The 22,710-nt window shown below is 40.4% G+C and overlaps 1 protein-coding gene across 1 annotated transcript; it reads right to left on the reverse strand.

Annotated features, from left to right (window-relative positions):
- Nucleotides 1-1,194: 1,194 nt before the first annotated feature.
- TMEM165 (transmembrane protein 165) lies at nt 1,195-22,231 on the reverse strand (the record flags this gene model as incomplete). The annotated part of the gene is made up of 6 exons (XM_084232883.1): nt 1,195-1,271; nt 2,178-2,283; nt 5,793-5,975; nt 6,467-6,642; nt 13,439-13,664; nt 22,025-22,231. 6 exons carry the CDS (start codon nt 22,229-22,231, stop codon nt 1,195-1,197), a joined length of 975 nt encoding a protein of 324 aa, XP_084089009.1.
- Between the last annotated feature and the right edge of the window lie 479 nt (nt 22,232-22,710).

Below are 22,710 nucleotides of genomic sequence, written 5' to 3' on the forward strand. Positions count from 1 at the left end.
TACTTCACACAAAGCACATGTGACAGTTATTGCAGAGAACTGTGTTTTGGGTTTAAAGAGTCTCTTAAAGTGTGGCTACATATGTAATAGAACATGTCAGGCTGGGGAAAAGCAGTTGTGCTGCTTAGCTGGAATACAGTTAGTCAAGTTAGAATAGATGCTTAAATGACAGTGATTACTGAAGCTGCTGTGATAAAATGAGGTAAACCTTACTATAAGATCAACAGTTAGAGACTCCAGAATTAAACAGTCTGGACTGACTCTCTGCCCTACCACACAACCTTGGGTGAGTTTCCTTTTTTCCACACCTTATGTTAGTACCTACAACCTCAGCACTGTGAGAGTTAAGTGCTTTTGGACGATGCTTAGCCCTTGTTTCTTACATCAACTTTAGAAACTCATCTATAAATATAAATACTATTTTGATAACACACAAGGAGAAACAAGCACTGGTCATACCACTTTTATTTACATTGCATCTATGTTACATTGTTTATTCAATATAGAAAAAATATGAATACACTCATAGTATTCCTTTTAATTTGGTAATTCCACATTGTCAAATATTGACTGTTTTTATATTGGGCTTCCGGCCCAATTTAAAAAAAAAAAGCAAATGGGCCTGGCAAACAATTGTGTCATGTTGCTATTACAGTAATACATCTCTCTTGCCTTTTTTAAAACATAACAAGCTAATTTTGAAAAGGTTTCTGATTAAACTACTGCTTATTGGCTCAAGGAAAGATTTTAAAAGAGAAATTCATTCTTCCCAAGAAAAATCTTAAGGTCAACAGCTTAAACACCTCTCTGATCCAAGAGAAAATTTATATTCCTTACAAAGGGGTCAGTGCTAGAAGAAAATTGAGTGGTAGACCCCACTGCACAATGGTTCTGCATATCCCTCCCCCCCTCCAAAAAAAAAACCCCAAAAAACAAAACACCCAAACAATAAAAGGAACATAATTATGCTGGAGAAAAGAGAAATCCACACTTAGACATGAGGTTTCTTTTCAAAATCCATGTTGCAAATAGAATCAATGATTATTTCTTTAGGACATAATACTTTCATTAAATGGGTCAAACTCACAAATCAATGCTACAAAATACAGTTTTTTCCATCACTTTTAGTTATAATGTACACTATGTACATAGAGTTACCTATCTTATACTAAATACAAATGAACAAGTAGCTTGTTAAAAACCAGATTCAGGACTTATAAATAGTGCAGAAAATGCAAATGCCAAAAATATGATGCCTCCTATGATTGTCACTGTAAGAGAAGAGAAAAAAGTTAAGATAAAATCCCTGTAGTTTGATACTGTACAAAATGATGAAGGAACAAAAATACGTATTCGTCCAACCTAGTAAACCCCAAAAACAAACACAACCCCATTCCCATAGCAAAGAACATTTAACATGCCTGATTATCAACAGTAAGAAGCAGTTTGTTCTCCAGCATTGTTTGAAAATAATAATTCTATTCAGGAAGTGTTGACAAGCAACAATAGAACTGTAACTCATCTTAAAACCCAGTTTTAAGAATGTTCAACAGAGAAACTGTTTTCATTACATTTTTAGGACAACCTAACAACTATGTGGGAAATTTCCAGCAGAAGGAGTAAATATGGTTTCCACCTATGATTCCCAGTCTTGTAAGACACATTATAAGGCCCAAAATTTCTCACATTTCCACATGATGATTCTAATAACTTAAATATGTTGACCCAAGATTAGCATTACAGACCAAGTCAGTCTACCTCAGGAGTAAAAACTTAAACTCCCTTTTAAAAAATCTCAGTGGGCCTCCCTGGTGGTCTAGGGGTTACATGTCAGTTCTGCCACCATAAGGGCCCACTGCCACGACCTGAGTTTGATCCCCAACCAGGGAGCTAACCCATATTACGCAGCAGACCTCTCTGATCTTGCCGGCAGCTCCCCCTCAACAATGTCTTTCTCTAGATCTGCCTATTCTGCCCCCTAATCTGTCTCTGGTGAATCTTCTCACGATCACCTCCCCCTCACCTCACCTCCCCCTCACGCCACCCCTCAGCTCACCTCTGGCCTATATCCCAGTTCCTGTATGCATAAATAAATCCTTTTTAAAAAACAAAAATCTCAGTGATTTTTTAAGAGCTAAAACAAATGGTATTTTCTTTATAAAAATAAAAGAACTTACCTGTTCTGACAGAGATTTTTTGTGCTATCATTCTTCCTCCAATTACTGCCAGTCCTGTGCACAAGCAGTGTCCCACTGTTCCGCCCACAGCTACACCATAGGGATCCTGGAGAGACAAGGACAACTATATTAATTTAAAGCCAAGGTTGAAACTGCTCACTGAGAAAGCTAACTATTAAGTGCTAAAAATTAAGTTCAAAACAACAAAAAAATCCCATAGAACTATTCTAAAAATTCAGGTGCATAATAAACTTATGATAAGTAGGATAGACGCTTGAAGGAATACTACCAATTATGAGTGCACCTAAAAGTAGAAAAAACTTAGCAATTTGCAAAATCAAAATTTAGTTTACAGGAAATGCTTTGCTCCTATGTGAAAAGTGCCGAGGAGGCTTAATTTGGACGTCTCTTCCCTCGTAGTATGTGATGCTGTGAGGAAGCTACACAAGCCTTACAGTAGAGTCTGACTGTGCTGCTTAAGTACAAAGACTCTGCCGCCCCTAATTCTCCACGGTGCCCTCTGCTCTAGCCCAGCAGCAAGAATATTCATTCAGTAAAAGCTTATTACCAGAGCCATCTGGGAGTGCTCAAGATTGGAAAGACCAGAAAAGACAGCTCTAAAGAACAAGCAGGAGGACTTCCCATTGTTTTGCGGGAGGGAACGCACTAGTAGATGACAGCAGGTCAGCAGTAAAAACCACCGCAGTCGTTTAGCCAATGCTAGAGAGCCAATGAATGCAGCGAGGGAAGTGGCGGGGCTGTCATGAGGCACCCTGTAAACTATACTCTGGTCTGGTTTTAGCTGGGGAGTGACAGAAGAGATTCATGCTTTAAAAGTGCAGAGTAGAGAATGAAATGGCGGGGACGAGACTGCAAAGTGGCCGAGGGGCTAACGCAACAGCCCTGTTAAGAAACAACGCTGGCCTGGATTGCAGTGGGAGAAAATAGGCAGACAAATGCAGATGGATCTCAGGGAAACTAAGGACGCATAATTAATATACCTTAGTGATAAGTGCAAGGTGTTATGAAAGAAAAAAAATCAGCCATGACACACAAGTCTCCCACCTATAGTTCCCTGGGTAAATTATGGCAATACCAATGTAATGTAAAAGATCAGAGAAGCAGGGGAGAAAGGGCTTATGGATGCCGACAGGAGTGAAAAGTGAAGAGGCTCAAGAGCCAGCTGACTTCAAGGATGAATAAGCTACGGGATTAAATGCAGTAACTGTAGGAGAGCATGCAAGGATACTGACAACACAAAAAACGAGGGAAGAAAGCAAACGCTAAAGTGGTGACAGGAAGAATAGCCCACAGGAGACTGAAGAGGGGGCCGGGCGGCGGAGGTGCTAACATGACCACAGTGGACCTGCTGGCGGCTGCAGTCACTTGGTATGATGTATCTTCAAAACCAAAAGCAGGACACATTATCTGCTAAATGTACTGACCTGGATCCTCCCCCCCTTCTTTTCCCTTGCCTAGTGCTCATAAACATCTCAGAGGACCCCAGGATTCTGTGAAGGTCAATGTAGAAACACGAAATTTAGACTAAAGTGGATTAAACTAGCCTACTGCATAGTTTATACAAAACAAACAAAATGAGGCAGATTAAGGGAACAAAAACAGACCACCGTATTTCTCCCTGAGGGGTCACTCCATAGCCCAGGATAACACGGTGCTCACTACCAAGGACCTACATGCATTACCTTCCTCCACAGAACAAACCATTAAGTAGGAAATCCCCATTTTCAGGTGAGGAAACACATGGTGGTGCATAAATATAGTTATACAGGAAGAGATGCAAACCTAGTCACATTGGCCAGCTGCTAGAACCCAGTGGACCAAGGCAACTCTTGAGCCTCTTAAGTCATTCTGTGCCATTTAGAAAAGGAATTAAGAAAAATGCAATAATTCTGCCCTGACAGCGCAGCACAGCAGAACCTCTATCTCCGCCAACGTGTGTCACTTACTTTCAAGTCCCAGTTCTGGCAATCTGAAAGCCAATGAAAAAGGCTAGAAAAAATATAGGGCACAGGCACATTTTTATAGAAAGTTTGTCTTTTTATAGAAAGTTTGTCTTAAAACACGGGAACAGAATGAAAAACCAAGTGTGTGTGTGTGTGTGTGTGTGTGTGCACAGAATGAAAAACCAAGAGAGAGAGTGTGTGTGTGTATTTCTCTTCAAAACACAGCATTTTTGAGGCCTCTCATAAAATAACACTGTCCCAACTATCCTGGTCCTGGCTTTCAACTCTTGTTTCACATTTAAACTAGAGACTCTGATAAGGAACATGTTCTTTTAAGTAGACATTTCCTAGGACTTAAAACCACATTCAAATTAAGCTCATTTTAACCCAATCATCTGATAAAAATAGTTTAATAGATGTAGTAATTGACATGTGTTAACTATAAGAGACCTTAGGTAAAACTTTACTATTCCCCCAGAATATGAGATTAATTTTTAAAAAAAAATAGGTATCTTTTAAATAAGTGGCATTTGACAGCTATGACCAAGATATAGTAGAAAAAGCTAGAATGGGGCCTCCCAGGTGGTGCAAGGGGTTAAGCACCACACTATGACGCAATCCTGGATCCCTGGCCTGCCAGGGAACAGTCCACATGGCGCAGCAGACCTCTCCTGACTTGCCCGCTGCTCCCCTCAGCAGTGTACTTTGTTCAATCTGCCTGTTCTGTTCCCCACTCTGGCTCTGGTGAATCCTCTCACCCCCCGCACCACATCTCTGGCCTGTACCCCAGCTCTTACATTCATAAAGAAATTTTTTTTTTTTAAAAAAAAGAAAAAGCTAGCATGCAGGCAGCCTCAATTTTAATCCCTGTCCCAGCTTACTAACTAGCTATGTCGTTGGGAAAGTCACCCCATCTCTCTGGACTCAGGTTCTCTAACTGCAGAGCAAAGACTAGAACAAAGCAGTCTGAGGTCTCGTCTAAGTTTATCATTTTAGGATTTAGCATTCAAGATTTAAATGTTCTGCCCAGAACCAAATAATGTACTGGTAGTAGCAGTGCCCAGAGACAAGCACTGCAAACATTCTGATTTCCTTAAGTCTTTCTTCACTGAAGACTGGCACCTTCAAGAGCTACATAGAAATTTATAAATAATTGGACTAATTTTCTGCAGGACAGTTAGGCTCTTTCTAATTTCCCACAAAATATTACTTTATAAGTAGCCTTTAAAACACTCAATTTCTTTAGCATAAGGAGTGAAATAACCCAAATATACCCACTTCAAATGTGTTAAGATAATACATTGCCAAATTGGCCTTCAATAATAATATACTAGTTCATACTCTCCACAAGTACACAAAAGAAATTTCTGAGAAAAGAAAGCCAAGGCAATTGCCATAGCATTATTTTGACAAAATTCCGGGGAAAGTGAGTCAAATGAGAGCAATTTAGTCTGAACACAAGAATACCATCTGATGATAAAAATTTTGTCAATTTTAAAGACCAGCAGGATTATTAGACCTAAAACAGATAGTCTGTTTCATATGCATATTCCTCGGCCCTCTCTGACTTGGGCTCCAGTGTCCTCTGGAGCAATGTACCATTAGTTATGCTTAATGTTAATACAGGCGCAGCCTCTCAAGTCTCACTTACCTCTCTGGCTGCCAAAACAATTGTAGTTAGCTGGGAGCGATCACCCCACTCTGCTAAGAATGTCAGTGTCAGAGCTTGAACAAAGATGGGCGAAATAAAATGCAGCCACTTTTTCTGAGGTATCGTTGTGCTTGTACCTGTCTCGACATCACCTGGTCCATTTAAGAGTTTGGTTCGTTGAAACTAAATTTAAAACAAAAACATTAATTTCAGGAAGCAAATTAAAACAGTACAAAATACTTTTTTAAAAGAGTTTAAATTCTATAGAATAAAAAAATAAATAAATTCTATGGAATATGTTCCTTTTGGATCCTGGTCTCACAGAGCAGCAGATGTTGTATTCTCAATGCTTCTGTTATTCTCCAACAAAATAAGTCCAACTGTTTTACTCCTCACTTGCTATTCTATTGATAGTGTGGAAAGGATTATGTAAAATTATAAACTATGGTTCCTGCTTTTCAGGAGCTTATTATCAAATTAAGGAACCTGATTACAGCGGTCAATCCAGTGCCCTTTCTGAACCACACTCACACTAACCCAGAGTCACGTTAGCCAGTGCAAGCACGTAAATGCAGAAGAAGCACACCACAGACATGGATGGCCACTGTGAGACCCCTGGGTGTTGGTTATTGAGTGCCTTTTTGGTCCAGATAGTTAACAGTGCCAGAACTTACTTCTTCATCTTTTTTCTTTAATTCTGCTTGAACTTCTTCCAGTTCCTCTTGACCCTCATCTGGACTCATCTTTAAGCCTTCCCGAAGCATTCTAATGCCAAAAATGGCAAATAAAGCAGTTGAGACATAGTATGTATACACCCTGGGGATGACTGTGGTGGCATAACCAAACAAAACTGGAAAAAAAAATGCAACAGTATATCTGGTTAATTAGCAGGCATCACAACCAACCAGAACAGGTAACTTGGGAAATCTTAATACCTTTCCTTCCACCAATATTGAAATCTGAGTAATCAACGACACAATATAGCTTATGATGAAACCAGTGATTCCGCTGAAGAGAACCTCTGCAGACATGCACAGTGGGGGGCATAGCCCCTTCACATGTAAGTGGCATTTCTTAATCATAAATTTTTGAATTACAAACCACCAGAGTGAAGAATCATAGTAAGATTCTCATACAGCATGATTCAAACTCTGTGCCTTTGTCATTATTTAAAATAAGTATATCTTATGAAAGAAAATGAATTCCTTATACATTTATTAAAATATTTACAACACAATATGACTGATAAGGGCTATTAATATCAAGATACATTAGAAAACACACAATTCAACAATTACAAAAACAAGCCAATTAAAAAATGGACAGCAAATATCAATAGGAAATGCACCAAATAGGATATCCAGAAAGCTAAAAGACATAGAAAAATGTTCACCATTGCTTCTAAGAAGAGAGAGGTGGTTAAAACCCCACAAGATACCCTAAGGTACCATCTAAAGCCTGGCACATACTAAAAACATCTCCAACACTAAGAGAATGCAGGAAAGAGTCTATTATACTGCAACTGGTACAACATTATGGAAAGCAATACAGAATTATCTTAAAAATCTGAAAATGGAAATAGCATCCAAACCTGCAATCCAACTCTTGGGCATCTATCTAAGAATATGAAATCATGGGCACGAAACCCTGTATGTTCTAGTGTCCACAGCAGCCCTGTTTACAGCAGCCAGGACACGGAAGCAGCCTAAATGTCCACTGACAGAAAACTGAATCAAGATGTGGTACAGCCACACTATGAGGAACTACTCGGCCATAAAAAAGGATGAAATGCAGCCATTTTTTAACACAATGGAGGGCGTCTGAGAAAACTCTGTGTAATAAGGCAGGTCAGAAGGATAAAAACAAATACTGGACATTTACATAGCAGACAGCTATATAATGTGTAAAACTTTCAAAAACCCCTGAGGGGCGGGGAAGGAAAGGAATAAAGGGAAAAAACACTGGTTTCTGAATAAAAGGAAAGAGAGTAAGAGCGTGGCTCTGGATGAGAGTCTGGCATCGGGAATGTTATAGCTAGTCTGATCATCTGACCAGATCATTGAAATCTCTTAGTAACAGTTAAGGCTGTTTCACTTTCTTATCAAAGATATGTTCACTATCTTAGCACTTTTAATTTCCTTCAATAACTTCCTGTGCATTCACAACCTGTTTAACCATAAGGTGCAGGTTAGGACTTCAGTCTCCTGACTTTTGACATGTCTTCCTCACTAACCCTAACCATTTCTAGCTTTTCACTGAGAGAGAGGTGTGACTTTTCCTTTCATTCAAACACTTACAGAAGTCATTGTAAGGTTATTAATTGGCCTAATATTGTTGTGCCTTAGGGAACAGGGAGACCCGAGGACAGGGAGAGAGGGAGGGAACGGCAGGTCAGTGGAGCTGACATAATGTTTGCCATCTTATATAGGCACAATTCGTGGTACCCCACAACAATTATAATAGCAACCTCAAAGATCGCGGATCACAGATCACCGTAAGAGAGAATAATAAGCTGGAAGAATTGGGAGCGTTACCAAAATGTGACCCAGAGACACAAAGTGAACAACACGTGCTGTTGGACAAGTGGCGCAAGCACCTCTAGGATGCAGGCTTCCCACAAACCTTTAATTTGTTTGCAAAAAGCAACAAACCAAAGTACAATAAAATGATTTATGTCTGTATCCTTTTAAAAAAAGTTTGTATGATAAAACACAAAATAACAAACTGTGGGAGCATTTCAGATTAAGAAAACTAAAAAGAACTAAATGCAATACCTGACACTTAGATAGCTCCTGTACTGGAAGGGGAAAAACTGCTAGAGAGAAAAATGACTAGGTCAAATGATAAAACTAAAATAATGGGTGGATATAGTATTGTATCAATCTATGTATACAGAAATATATATTACATGTACACATTTATATTTAAATCCCTAGATATAAATTATGTGCGTACATACACACGCATACTATTATTCAGATATAGCTACATTACACATGCTAAAGCAAATGAAGTAAAATGTGAACAGGTGAAATGTGGATAAAAGGTACACAGGTGTTGTTTGTACTGCTTTATTTTTGCAACTTTTTTTTCTTTTTAAATTAATTTTTTTTTTTTTTAATTTATACAAGAACCAGAGTACAGGCCAGATGTGCGGGAGGGTGAGAGGATTCACCAGAGACAGAGTGGGGAACAGAACAGGCAGACTAACTGAAACACACTGCTGAGGGGAGCAGTGGGCGAGAGAGAGAGGTCTGCTGCGCCATGTGGGTATCTCCCTGGCCGGCCAGGGTCGAACCGGCACTGCAGAGGCTGCGGACAGCTTCACAGTGCTGTGCTCAACTGCCTGTGCCACCAGGGGAGGCCCTATTTTTGCAACTTTGTGAAATTAAAATATTGTCCATTAAAGTCTAAAAAAAATTTTAAGAAATATATAGCCAACACTTCCAAATTTCTAAACTTAGATTTTTTTTTCCTTTCAGATCATCTAAAACAACTGTTTTACTACTTACTGACACAATCCCACCTTTTCTGTCTTGACATCTCCATAGAGAGCAAATTTACTTGGTAATATAACTTTGTTTTTCTTCTGGTCCTTCTATTTTCTCTTTCTTTGGAAACCTTTCCTCAGACACTGAAGTGCTTTTCCTCTGGCAACAACGAGAGGTTATTCTCTTTAAGCAATTGCTTTGCATTAAGTCAATGCAGCTACAAATGTATTGAAGATCAAGAAAAATACTGGGAGTGAAGATATAGATTTGGGAATCACTGACTTACAGGTCATGAAGCTGAGAGCCCCCAGCACAAGAACATTAGTGTGCTGGCGGGGGGTGGGGGGGTGGCGGCGCAGGAAGGGGAGGAAAGGGGGTGGGTCAAGGAGAATTATCAATATTTTTGGCACCAAATTTTTTTTTTAGAGAGATAGAAATTTAAGTAGAAGCACATGGTGTCATAGAGCCCAACAGAGCAAATAGATGGGAATACCCACAAATGTGTTCTGCGGGACTCATTAAAATGAAAAGTGAACCCTCTAATAGGGAAAGCTGATTACTGAAGCCTTTACAATGGTGTTAGATGTAGAAGGCAAGTGAGTGAGGAGTGAAGCGGGAGGACAGGGAACAGCAGCAATAATAAAACTCAGATATGATTTATCCTCCCTGTTGTCAGAAGGCACTGAGGCTAGGTAAACCCCCAGCTACACCAGGACAGAACATAAACAGGACAGCTGCGTGCAACAGGCAAGCAAGAGAGGCAGGTGAGTAAGCGACAAGGGAGGATGATATGCCCCCAGGATTACCCAAGGACTTTACAAGGGGGCATGGACGAACATCTTGGGAAAGATTCTGTTTTCAAAAGTTCAACTTCCATTTGTGCTTTCCTAAATCTCATGTGCCTGAAAATAAGCTTGTGCTTGAGTCATGCGGGTTCTCCTTTCTTACATCCCTTCTCTTCATAGCTGCTCTTTGCCCACATTATCAAGTTGCCTTCTCCTGGCCTCCCACGGAGTGTTCCCCACGGCATGGAAAATATAAGCCCTAGGGCTCCACAGAGGGGGTGATATACTGAAAGCAGAGATGAAGTTTCAGGTCATAACTCATGTTTCTGATAAGATCACAGTAGCAGAAGTTGGGTATTTTGGCCATGGTGGGAATGATTAATTTCACTTAGAATTCTGCCTCACTCAGCCAGCATTTAAAAAATAATGCATTTCCCTAAGACAGTCTTGCTACAGCAAAGCAACGAGCATCAGAAAGAAATGCTAAAGCCTAGAGACCTGGGTTCCCTGCCTCACCCTTCCATTTTAGAATTAGAATTCTAAAATAGATGGTTGTCATGGGGATGTGTATTATGTTTACTTAAATAAAAAACCCAACTCAGATAGTTTACTATGGATTTACTAGGACAGCCACATGGCAGTTAGTAACAAGGTAGCCATTTTCCATAAGCTTAAGGGGTTAAATATGTAGCCCCAACATTCCAGCAAAAATATATGCTGCGATAGGATTAAAATGAAATCTTTAATTGGCAAAAGTACACTGAAATCAACAATATTTTAATTTTCTCAAGCAGTTTAAGAAGGACCTTCTAAGTAAAAGACTAACATGTATAAAAAGTCATTTGATAAATTTCAGAAAAAGCTTTTTTTGGTATACTTAATGGTTTCCAATTCTTTGCTTGCAACAGAATCAATAGAAGAACTTATTGTCAGTTGGTAAATCACTAAAAATCATTTTTTATGACAGACCACTATGTGATTTTTAGTATATAACTCAGGAGTTCAATAAATCAAGTGAAATGTCTATAACAAAATTTCTTTCAATGTATTTGAATAAAATTTCTCAGCCCTAACATCTATTTTTTTCAAAAAACAAATCAGAGTTGATGCAAAACCTTGCCTTATTAGAGCAATAAACATCATTCATGGGCATATAAACTAATTTTAAAAGAACAGTTCTACCTAAATGTATCTAAGAGATGCATTCCCCACTCACATAGCATATTTAATTATTTTGTGGTATATTCGATTTGATAAACTGTGTACTAATAATAACTTATAGTTCAATCCATACAAATGTTAAATTTAGAGGCTTACAGGAAAATTTCAGCACTAGAAAATTTATATGCATATTTTTGCTACAAATAATGGCAGTGGGTCCATTCAACATTTTTTTTAGATTTATTTATGTGTACAAGAACTGGGTACAGGCCAGATGTGGGGGTCGGGGGGGGTGAGAGGATTCACCAGAGATAGAGTGGGGAGCAAAACAGGCAGACTGATTGTAATACACTGCTGAGGGGAGCAGCAGGCGGGTCAGGGGTGGTCTGCTGCGCCATGTGGGTAGCTCCCTGCCTGTGGATCAAACTCGTGCTGCAGTGGTTGTGGATAGCTTCACAGGTTGCATCTTAACCCCTTGTGCTACCAGGGAGGCCCTCATTCAACATTTTTAAGCAAAAACTTATCATTAGAATTTTATGAAAATAAGAATGAAAGGAGAAAAAAGGATGCACATTTCCAAGTGTTTATTCATTTTTTAAAAAACAATGATGGTATGGTATCAAATTGTAGTAGTAATTAAATTCACCTGGTTCTATTTAAAAGAATACCAATTGCAGTTTAATTTTACTGAATATCAAATTGTACTTAAAATGAAAAGTTTTAAATAACATCAATGAGAGGGGCTAGATAGCTTATCAAAGTGATCTGAGAGGTAGACAAGGAAAAAAGGTTTGGAGACCACTAATACTGAGAAGAGTGAGACAGGTGAGAAGAGCAGACAGTCAGGACCAGCAGGCAGGCTCAGGGTTTAGATAGAGACTGATCCAGCTTTTACCCAAACAAAAGGAACTTAACACATAAAGAGGTGGGGGGAACTGATGGAAGCCTGGGTCTAAGGAGGGAATGGTTACAGCTTTCTCATTCTAGAAGGTAATATTTTACTTATTTCTAAAATAAAATCCTCTAATATTATTCAAACTTACTCCTGACAAGTGATTTCACCATTTGCAACTCCTCTCCCACTCCTTTCCTATTTCCTATGGCCAAAATTTGCTTTTGAAGAGAATACTAGACATTTATTATGAAACATGAAAAATGTTTATACTAATTTCCAAAACTGAAAAGTAGTTATTTTAATCAGTGAAATACTTATTAATAAGACTTGGGGCCCCCCCTGGTGGTGCAAGGGGATAAGTCTGAGCACTATGAAGCTATCCTCAGCCACTGCACCCTGAGTTCATCCTGGGCCAGGGAGGTGACCCACATGGTGCAGCAGATCTCTTCTGTCTCTCCCACTACTTCCCTCAGCAGTGTATTTCAGCAGATCTGCCTGTTCTGCTCCCCACTCTGTCTCTGGTGAATCCTCACACCTCCCCCCCCACCTCTGGCTCTTGTATGCATAAATAAATTAATCTTTTAAAAAAATAAAAAAGACGTAAAACTTGAACATGGGTTCTGCCTGAAGCAGAACTTGCTGTACGTTTAGAAGTGAATTTCATGAGAAAACTACAACCCTATGTAGATCTTATCTCCATTTAAAGATGGGGAAACTGAGAGGTGAAGTAACTTATCATTAGGCTAATATAGAGCAGAATTAGCCTCTAAAGGGAAAGTTACAAATTCCTACCAAAACAGGGAGTCCTTTAAATCAAAGAGTGAGCCATAACTAATTATTTAGTATTAAGCTTACTTTTTCATGGTCTAATTCTTCGAAAAACTGAACCCTACGGAACAGTAACACAAACAGGGAAAATGTACTTTAATATAACAGGTACACAATGAACTGAAAGTAACTTCTCAGTTATTGATTACCAAAGGTCCTTCAACACGGAAAATAAGTGTTTTCTGTGGTTGCTGGGTCATATTTCTAAAGTATAAGATATAAAAAAGTATATCTGGACTGAAAAAATAAAACAGCAAAAGCAAGGATAAAAAGCTAGTGAAAAATGAATACGTATCTTGACTGTGGACAGTTACAAAATTTTTAAAGTGCAATATGGTTTTTTTAAGTTTATATACTAAAACCATTTTCTGTTTACTAAGTTCTGAAATATGGACCAAATTCCAATACAACTAGCTGAATTATTCAATGACTCAATGCCATTCTCTTAATTCAATAAACTCATTACAAGGGAAAAGGCATACTCACCGGATAAGCACGTCATCAAGCCCAAGGCCAGCATAGCACCAGCCAATACTGTCAATCGGTTATAGCGCATCGCCATGATGGCGGCTATGAAAAATGTCTTATCACCCAGTTCAGACACAATGATAACTGATATGGCAGCGACAAATGCATGGATAAAGCCCAAATTAGTTTGTGTAGCTGGATCTTCTTTATTGGCATGAACTGGAGCAACTGGTGTAAATCCTTTCTGAAATAAAAAAATATAAACATCAGCTACTTTTTAAAAAAGTATTTAAAATTCTTTTATTTTGCATGTGAGTAAGAATTCTTTTGTCATGGTCATTAGACTGACTTACTGTCTAAATCACTCTGAAAATCATTAGTAATGGCAGCAACCTGATGGATCGGCTGCCAGAATGCAGATCCAAATATAATTCTTTTAAAAAGAACCAGCTATATTTACACATTGAGATTATCTTATTTTCTAAGTATCTGTGATTTGAAATTTAGTTCTTAGCTATGTCTCATTCAAATTTTTATTTATAACTTAGATGGAACACCTGGTTATGTTTATCAAACATTCAAGTAACAGGAAGCTGAGAGAAATTTCACTAATGCTTTAGAGGAAAAAGATCCAGAAAATTTTCAACGGGATAAAGCAAGAGATGGCTCTAGCTAAGATGAGGCCTGGTATAGTCTGATGTATGAACCACCCTATTCTAAAATTAAAAATATCCTCGTAGGTAATGCAGACTAATAAAAAAGATAAACCAAATGCTGGGTTGGCACTAAGGCCAAGTTAAGTTGAAAATGTGGCAAAAGCTCCCAAAAGACAAACATCTTAAGCACTTAAAGAGTTAGTGACAGATGCACCATTCTCTGCTGCTCACCCCTTACGGAAAGTTCGGTACTGGCTCTAAGGCACTACTTTTTAAGTAGGTACTGACTGCCCTCTGAAGATCACACCAGATGGAAGAAAATCTAAAAGTAGGATTAGCTAGCAATGGCTGAGACCAAGTCAGTCTGTGCCAGCTAACAATGTATTTAAATATTTAAACATGCAAAAAATAAACTGAGGGAGAGAAAAGGAAAGGAAAATTACGCAATAGAGACCTTATATAGCCTACAAAATATGTGGCCTGCAAAACCAAAAATATTTATTATATGGCCCATTACAAAAAAAAGTTTGCCAAGGCTCTAAAACAACCACAGTAGGAACTAGAAAAGATTTGATACCTATGTTCCAATATCTGCAAGAGTGTACCTACACTATGCGGTCCCAAGCCGGAGAGCTAAAAAGATGCAGGTGGCACATTTTACCTTAACACAGAGAAAAGATTTCTAACCCAAGAGAACCACCTAAAGCTGAAATGGACTGCTATTAAGGGGACAAACTCCCCCTCCATGTCAGCACTTCAGAGAAGGAAACAGCCACTTACAGGACATGAAATTATAGTGCCCCTCAACTAGGGCAATTTTGTCTCCAATGGGTCTGTTTGCAGTATCAGGGACCATTTCTGGTTTTCACAACTGAAGGGGAGCTACTGGTATCTAGTGGGTAGAGGCCAGAGAAGAGATGCTGCTTATAGACAGCATTATATTTCACAGCACCCTCATAACAAAGATTATCAAATCCAAATATAAATAGTTTCCAGGCTGAGAAACCCTGGACTTAGATGAATCATTTCCAGAGGTCTTACCAATCCTAGTAGCCTATCTTCAACTAAACAGTACAGCCTATGAATATCTAGGAACCCAAGTTAAAAAGAAAAAGAAACCCAAGAACATTTGACAGGGTAAAAGAGAAGTATTTTTATTTACAAAGGTCCCAGTCAGAGATAAGAATAAAATGTTAAATTTTTAGTGTGCCTTTCTTAACACACAACAGAACTATGACTCCCAGGTCCCATAGTGAAGATCAGAAATTTTTAAGCATTTCTCAAATTAGACTTCGAGCAAAACATTGGTGAAATTTAACATTTTAGAAAATGATTGGTCTTAGAGTTAAAGGCAAAGGTCAGCCCTGGAAGCCAGTTCTTGATCAAGCATGTACTATTTTTAAGACATTCTAGCTTTTGCCCCATTACCATATTAGTTCATCTATGCTGGCGTTTCTTTAAAAATGATCTTTCTTTCTCTTTCAATACCCTATGAGAAGCACCATTTCATTCATTCACATATATGTACAATCTAGACACATAAGAGCTCACTACCCATTCTTAAAACCTTCGTTTATACAGAACACAAGAAAATTCAACTTACCACTTTTGTTATAAATTATAAGCTGGTCCCAGGGACTCAAAATTAGTGTTAAGCTACCACCAACCATGGTGATAACAATTTAAAACAAAAATATCAAGGTATTATGAAGACAGAAAATGTTTAAAACTAAAATGCGAATCAGTAGGTTCAGAAAATGGTCAGTTATTTTTTTCTTTTTTTGCCCAATTCTCAAGTGCTTGCTATGTGCAAGGATGATGACCTTTTCCTAACTCACCTTCAGAGTGATATAATTAAGTCGTTTACTACATGAGTTCTGGAATCAGACTACTGGGTTCATAATCAAGGTGGTCATTATCAGTTACTTTACAGGGGGCAGTAACATTACTTCCCTATAAGTCAAATTTCATCTGTAAGATGAAGGGCCTACAACTTAAGGTCTGTTAATATACATGACCCCTTAGGATGGTGCCTGGTAAGCAGTGAAAGTTAGTGTAACACACCACCTCGTGACAAATTTAATCTTCCTAAAACTCAGTTAATCACATTACTTCACTGTTTAAGAAATGCTGCTCCCCTCAGCAGTGTATTGCAGCCTGTTCTGCTCCCTACTGGTGAATCCTCTTACCCCCTGTACCTCTGGCTTGTACCCCAGTTCTTCTACCCAAAAATAAATAAAATCTTTAAAAAAGGAAAAAAATCACAAAGGTATTTTAAGTTGAAGGAAAAAAAAGTACTTATGTGTATGGCGGATGGGGAGACAGGTAGATAAAAATATATACACAGCTGTTTTAATGCCCGCCAAATCTCAAAGAAATAGTAACAGTGAGTGTTTCCAAAGAAGGAGCCAATATGATTAATACAGGGGTCATTTTTTCTTTAAGGGCCCAATATTTAATTTAATGGGTAATAAAATCTTTGTGGTAACCACTCAACTCTGAGGCTGTAGCTTGAGGACAGTCACTTGTAGATTGAGGAGAGACAATACTTAAAATGAAGTATGGCTTTGTGCCAATCAAATTAACAGTAAAAGGCAATCTAGTGGTAAACTACAGTTTGCTGCCCCCAACTCAGAATACAAGAGAAGGAAGACACAATTTACTGTGAATTCATCTGTACCTTTTGGATATTTTTTTTTTTTAACCACAACAGGATTACAGACACCGGTTTTATACCACTTCAAGATCTCTTGATCCGATCCTTGTAAGGTGTAATTGGAATTAGGTCCAAAAAGAAAGCCCTGCACTTGCTCATTCACTACCCAGAAGTATGGAGGAGTGAAATGAAGATTGCAGGGCAACTTTTGACCAAAAGGGGAAGTCAGTTCTGAGGTTCATTTTGTAAGTCTCCTTGAAAGTCTCAGGGGGATTCAGTACTAATCACTGATGGAGCAGCTAACATGAGACTGCTTTGGGGTACATGTATTTACCTTCTTCCTTGAACTGACAATTTGAAAGAACACAGGCATTTTCCAAGAACAGGGAGTAAACTACCAGGTGAATGGTTGGGGTAAAATGGGAATGATAAACTGGACCCGGACTAAAAATCTTACATGTGTATGGACCAGGTTAGAGGCAATCGATAAGCTTTCATGTTTTCAAGTAGTAAGCCTTAAACACAATTTAAGTCACCATGACTGACAGATCAGGGCATATATTACTCAATTAACTAGGAGGGCATGTGCACAAGATCAATGTTGAAGATAAATTATGAAGGAAAAAATCCTGCACATGATAGAAAGGAAAAATTGACAGAACTTAAAAAAAAAAAAAAGGTGTTGAATCAAAGATGATGGTAATGTTTTTTGCCTGGTTAGCTGGAATAAATATTCATATTCCCACAAGTGGGAAACAGGGAATAAACTAAGGGGTTTGGTTTCAGACATGTTCAATTTGAGGTGAAGGTTTCCAAAGGGCATGAGAAATGGAATAACCGAGTTTAGATAGCACAGCCTCCAGGTATGTATCTTGTTGCTGGCAGCCTACATTTATCAGTTAAGAAGGCTGCAAATAGGTAAGATTTCTAAGGGAAAAGACAGAGATTAAATGGAAAAATGAGCCTTAAAGAATGTCCATATTTAGGAAAAGGGTTAGGGGGTGAAGGGAGACAAAACTGTGTTAGATATTTCGAGAGCCAAGCAGTACAGCTTCATAGATGACAGGTCAAGAGCAACCATCACTTGCTGAACTACTAACTTGATGCTAAGTGTGTTGATATACATAGTTTTACTTGACACACAAAAACCATTAAGAACTGAGAAATAATAGGACTAAAAATTTCTCAAGATCATACAGCCTAGATGGGGTAAAAAATAAAAGACTGAAAAATAAGAAAGACCCCTGGATTTAGCAATTAGAAAGAATACAAGTATCTTCAAAAATCAAATTTCACCAAAAAAAATCAGGGAATAAAGCCAGGTAATGGAATACTAAATGAAAAAGCAGCTAATTTTCAGTAAGAAATTCGATTCATAAAACTGAAGAACAGAAAATAATGCAGTCAAGCAGAGTTAAATTACAGGCTATTCACCCCCATCTCCCACCCCAAATATGAAAAGCCGGCACGCACGCATATGTAAGCTGACAGAAAGGAACCACTGAAAGGGAGAGAATAAAGTTACTAGGGAAGGAAGTACTAGAGGTCAGAAGAAACCAGGCACAGGAACAGGGACTCAGAGAGGAGGTATGACAAAAAGGTAGTTTTGTCCAAAACATGGCACTGGCAGAAAATATGGGAACAAAAGCGAATATTAAGATGTGTACAGGAAGGTCAGGTGCAGTGACTGTATAATTCAAATTTTGGTATTCCACTATCAGTTACAGTGTTATATTATAGTAAGTAATGAAATACCAGTGTTTTCTTTGGGATAAATATCATTTCAGTATTTTAAAGTCTAAATTACTTCCATCTTGAGAGCAGAATCAACACTTTTTTTAAAAATCTTATTGGCTAAAACTCTCGTTAACCAAAGTTAAAATTAATTTCAAATTGAAATGTTGTAGGGAAAAAATACCCTCCTTTAGAAAGTATGCTTTCATGACCTTCAAAAGAAGGCAGAAAATGACAATCAACAAAGAAAAAAAATCCTATTCTAGTTCTAGATTTCAAATGGACAAATACGTGACTATTGAAACTGACACAGATACCTGCATCGTAATCTCCATGTACACATGATGAAATTAGAGAAGATGCAGAGATGCTTTCTTTGAAACAAAATCTATAGCCTGCTACCAAGAAAAAGACTGATGTTCCCGCAAAAAAAAAAAAAAAAAAAAAAGTTGTTCAACAAAGTTATCAAACAAAAGGTGAGATTATTTGAAGACAAAGGAGACGGAGGGAAATACTTTAAGTTGGCTTAGAACTGCCTCACCATTTATCATAGTCTGAAAAGCTTTTCTGAAGTTGGAAAAATGTACACAACATACATGCAGCTGAATGATACCATGAATTTAAAAAACTGCATTAAAATAAAAAATATAGGGCCTCTCTTGGTGGCGCAAGGGGTTAAGTCTCAGCACTATGAAGCTATCAGCAGCCACTGCCCAGCCAGTGAGCTAACCCATATGGGGAAGCAGACCTTTCCTGTGTCCCTGCTGCTCCGCTCAGTGTTGTATTTCAGTCAATCTGCCTGTTCTGCTCCCCACTCTGTCTCTGGTAAATCCTCTTACCACCCCAGGCAGGATACCACCAAACAAATTCAGTAACCTATTGATCATTTCATCCTGGCACCGCATTCATGAGATAGTAAAGTCCTCATATCTCAGAGCCTCTCCATCTTAGCTGTAAAGAAGCTAGCACCGGGAGGTTGGATGGAACTGAACTACAACTTAATGAAAATGGAAAATATCATGGGGAAGGTGTTCTCATAGTCAAAAGACAATAAAAAGAAATGCCAAGAAACAGTAAAGCAGAATACAATAATAAGAATTTGTACTGGGTAAGGTAATAATAGGCTTTCAGACTTTCATCAAACAGTGCTGTGCAAACATTTTTTTCTTTGGACTTCCAAAATAAAGGGCAATTTACAAATTACTTTTATTAAATCTATCTGATCTCTGCCAACTAAAGGAACTTAATACATCCTGTATTACATATTCTGCCCAGGGAAGAAATAAGGGAAAAAACTAAGTCACCAGAAGCACAAATTGCATAAAAGAAAGAATCCAAGCAATCAACAGAATTTTTTCCATGGGTTTGCAAACTGCAGTTCAGAGTTAACTCCCCTAGCTTTATCTTTTACCTTTAATACAGAGAGGGCAAAACATGCCCAATGCAGAAAGCCTTGTTAATTCAGTTATCTTGCTTTAAAGCACACTACAAGATATGACATTTTTATAGTCAAGCTTATCCAGGAATGCCTACTAATGAGAGATTCCCCCCCTCCATTTCCCAGAAGTGCATTCTCATACAGTGGCATGAAGAGAAAATTTAAATGTCCTATTCTGTTAAAAGACCTACTGCATATAGTTGCAAAGAAAAAAAGCTGAAATTTCCAGGGATTTAGCAATGTTGAACCCTACTTATGTGACTATTAAACTGAACTTTGACCATTTCTTAGCTTTACCAAGTATACCCCCCCCAAAAAAGCAAATAATGTATTTACATAGTTTTAAAAACGTAAAAGAAAAATCCCTTCCAACATATTGTAGCATTTTGAGGAAAAAACACTATCAAAGAGTTATATGAACATATAATTAAAACATATAATTAAGACAGTTAAATTTTGCTACCATAGATAGTAGAATAAACTCATTGTAAAAAAAAAAAAACCATCAACATATCAAAATATTAAAGACAGGTGGGGGGCAGGAGGGGGAAAAAAATCCCAAAATAATAAAGACAAAAATCATATTGCGGGCCTCTTCTCTCCAAATTCCAAGTTATGAAGATAAAAACCCTTAAGATTGTTTACATACGGTCACTGGACACCCATGCATTTGATATTTTCCCCAGCTGTCTAAAAGGATATTAATCTCTATACCTACCACTATTTGTATCTCAAAAATCACCCTATGACTCATATAGACCATATGCTACACTCATCAATTAATTTCAGTCAATCAAATTGATAGAAAACTACATTCATAAGCTATCAACTCTCACAAAATTCTTTAATCCCAAAGAATTACTGCTTTAAAATAAACTGCAGTTGAAGTAAAATGACGGAAGACTAAATGCTGAACACTAAGACTACAATTCATGAGTCAGCAGCTCAGTTCGATTTCAGAAGTGGAAATGATTCAGAGGAGTCCAGGAGAGAGAATCACTTTTAACCAGGGCATTTCAGGGACACCTTCACAGAAAGGAGGTTAAGTGCAGGTCCTTGAAAGGTAGGTTTCTGACCAATGAGCTAGGAGTTCCCCGAAGGCCTGTTTTTTAGGGAGGTCTTTTGTTGGCGAATAGGAGAGCACATGGCAGTCCCGGGTTGGAGCACAGCAAAAGCGCAAGGGAGTGGTGGCTAAAGAGCCTAGAGGTAGATGGAGAAACCTGAACATCCTGCTAGAGAGGCTGGCCTGAAAGGAGATGCCAGGCGACTCACTGCACATTCGGGACTAGTAAAATGCTAGGGTTCAATATTTAGGAAGATTATTAGGTGTCCACAGCTGAACATAGCCTGGGGTGGCAGTGGTGGAAGACACTGAAAGACGCTGATGAAACTTTGAATACAAGCTGATTCCAGCAATATAAATGAAGATGTTCATTTCTAGCTATTCGTGCACACCAAACTCAGGAGCCTGGCGTCCTTATTAAATTCAGTGTTGGCTCTCCACCCCGCTGCAGCACTCTGCACTGTCAAAGACAAATGATTCTCCTGCGTTCCCGAGGGCTACTTCCTCCAAGCCAAAGCACGTTTTTTTTTTTTTTTTTTTTTAAAAAAAGTGAGAATCACGCTTCCTAAACCATATGCATCGGGCAAAAATTCAGAGGTCGTGCAGAGCTCAATCTAGCCAAGCAGTTTGGGATAAACTGTGGACACAATGAAATGGCCGAGGTGATTATCCTCAGAGACCCCGGAGAGTCCCAGCTGCCCTCGGCCAAAAACTTTCTACTTGGGAGGAGGCTTCCCAGCTCCCCAGGATACAGCTGATCAAAAAGCAGCCAGTGGGTGGGCAGCCCGGTCGTGCGCCCCAGATGAAGGTTCACAGCGGGCCCCCGGCTGGGAGCGCCCTCTCCCCTCCCCCAGAAGGAGCCGGCGCGGCCGGCCCGCCCCGGGAAGAGGCGCCTCCACCCGCCTTCCCCCGGAGGAGGCGCCGGCTCCCCTCCCCCAGCCGGCGGCCGCGGCGGAGGGCGGCGCTCCTCAGCCCCGAGCCGGGGACCCCGAGCAGCCGGCTCCGCAGCCTCGCCCGGCCCGGCCCGGCCCGGCCCGGCCCGGCCCGGCCCGCTCACCTCGGCCCGGGCGGCTTCGGGGCCCTGCCCCGCCGCGGGCTGCGGCTGCAGCTGCTGGGCAGGCGCCGGCGGCTCCTTGTTCCGGTGGCTCAGGTCCTCCTCGGGCACGGCCCGGACGCCGGCCGCGGCCCACAGCAGCGGGGCCAGCAGGAGCAGCAGCAGCCGGAGCGCAGATGCGCGGCCGCCCCCCCGGGCCGCCGCCGCCATCCCGCCCGCCCGCCGGCCGCGCTCGGCGCCGCAGGAGGAAGTGCGGGCGACGGGAGCCTCCGCCCGGGCCGCCCGCGCCGCCCGCGCCGCGCGTCCGCACGCCTCGCCGCCGCTCAGCGAGGGGCCGGCACCATGCGGGGAGCGGCAGGGGCGGGCGTGCGCGGCCGCCGGCTCGTCGGTCCCCCGGCCCGCGGTGGCCACACGACTCCGCCAACCGCCTCGGCGCGGCCCAGCCCCAGCTTCCCCGGGCCCCGCCCCCGCCCGAGGCGGCCTCCCATTGGCCCGGCGTCCGCCTCAGCGTCGTGACGTGCGCGGGCAGGTTGAGGCGCGGCTCGCGCCCTCCTCCCATTGGCCCCGCCGCCCCGGCAGGTACCCGGCGCGGTGACCTTCCCCGCATCCTCCGGCGCCCCACCCGGACCCTCGGCCGCCCGCGCTTCCCGCGGGCCCGGAGCGGCGCGTCTCTTCACGTCTGCGCCCGC

Source organism: Talpa europaea, assembly GCF_964194135.1.
Source record: "Talpa europaea genome assembly, chromosome: 5".
In the NCBI taxonomy this organism is placed as follows: Eukaryota; Metazoa; Chordata; class Mammalia; order Eulipotyphla; family Talpidae; genus Talpa; species Talpa europaea.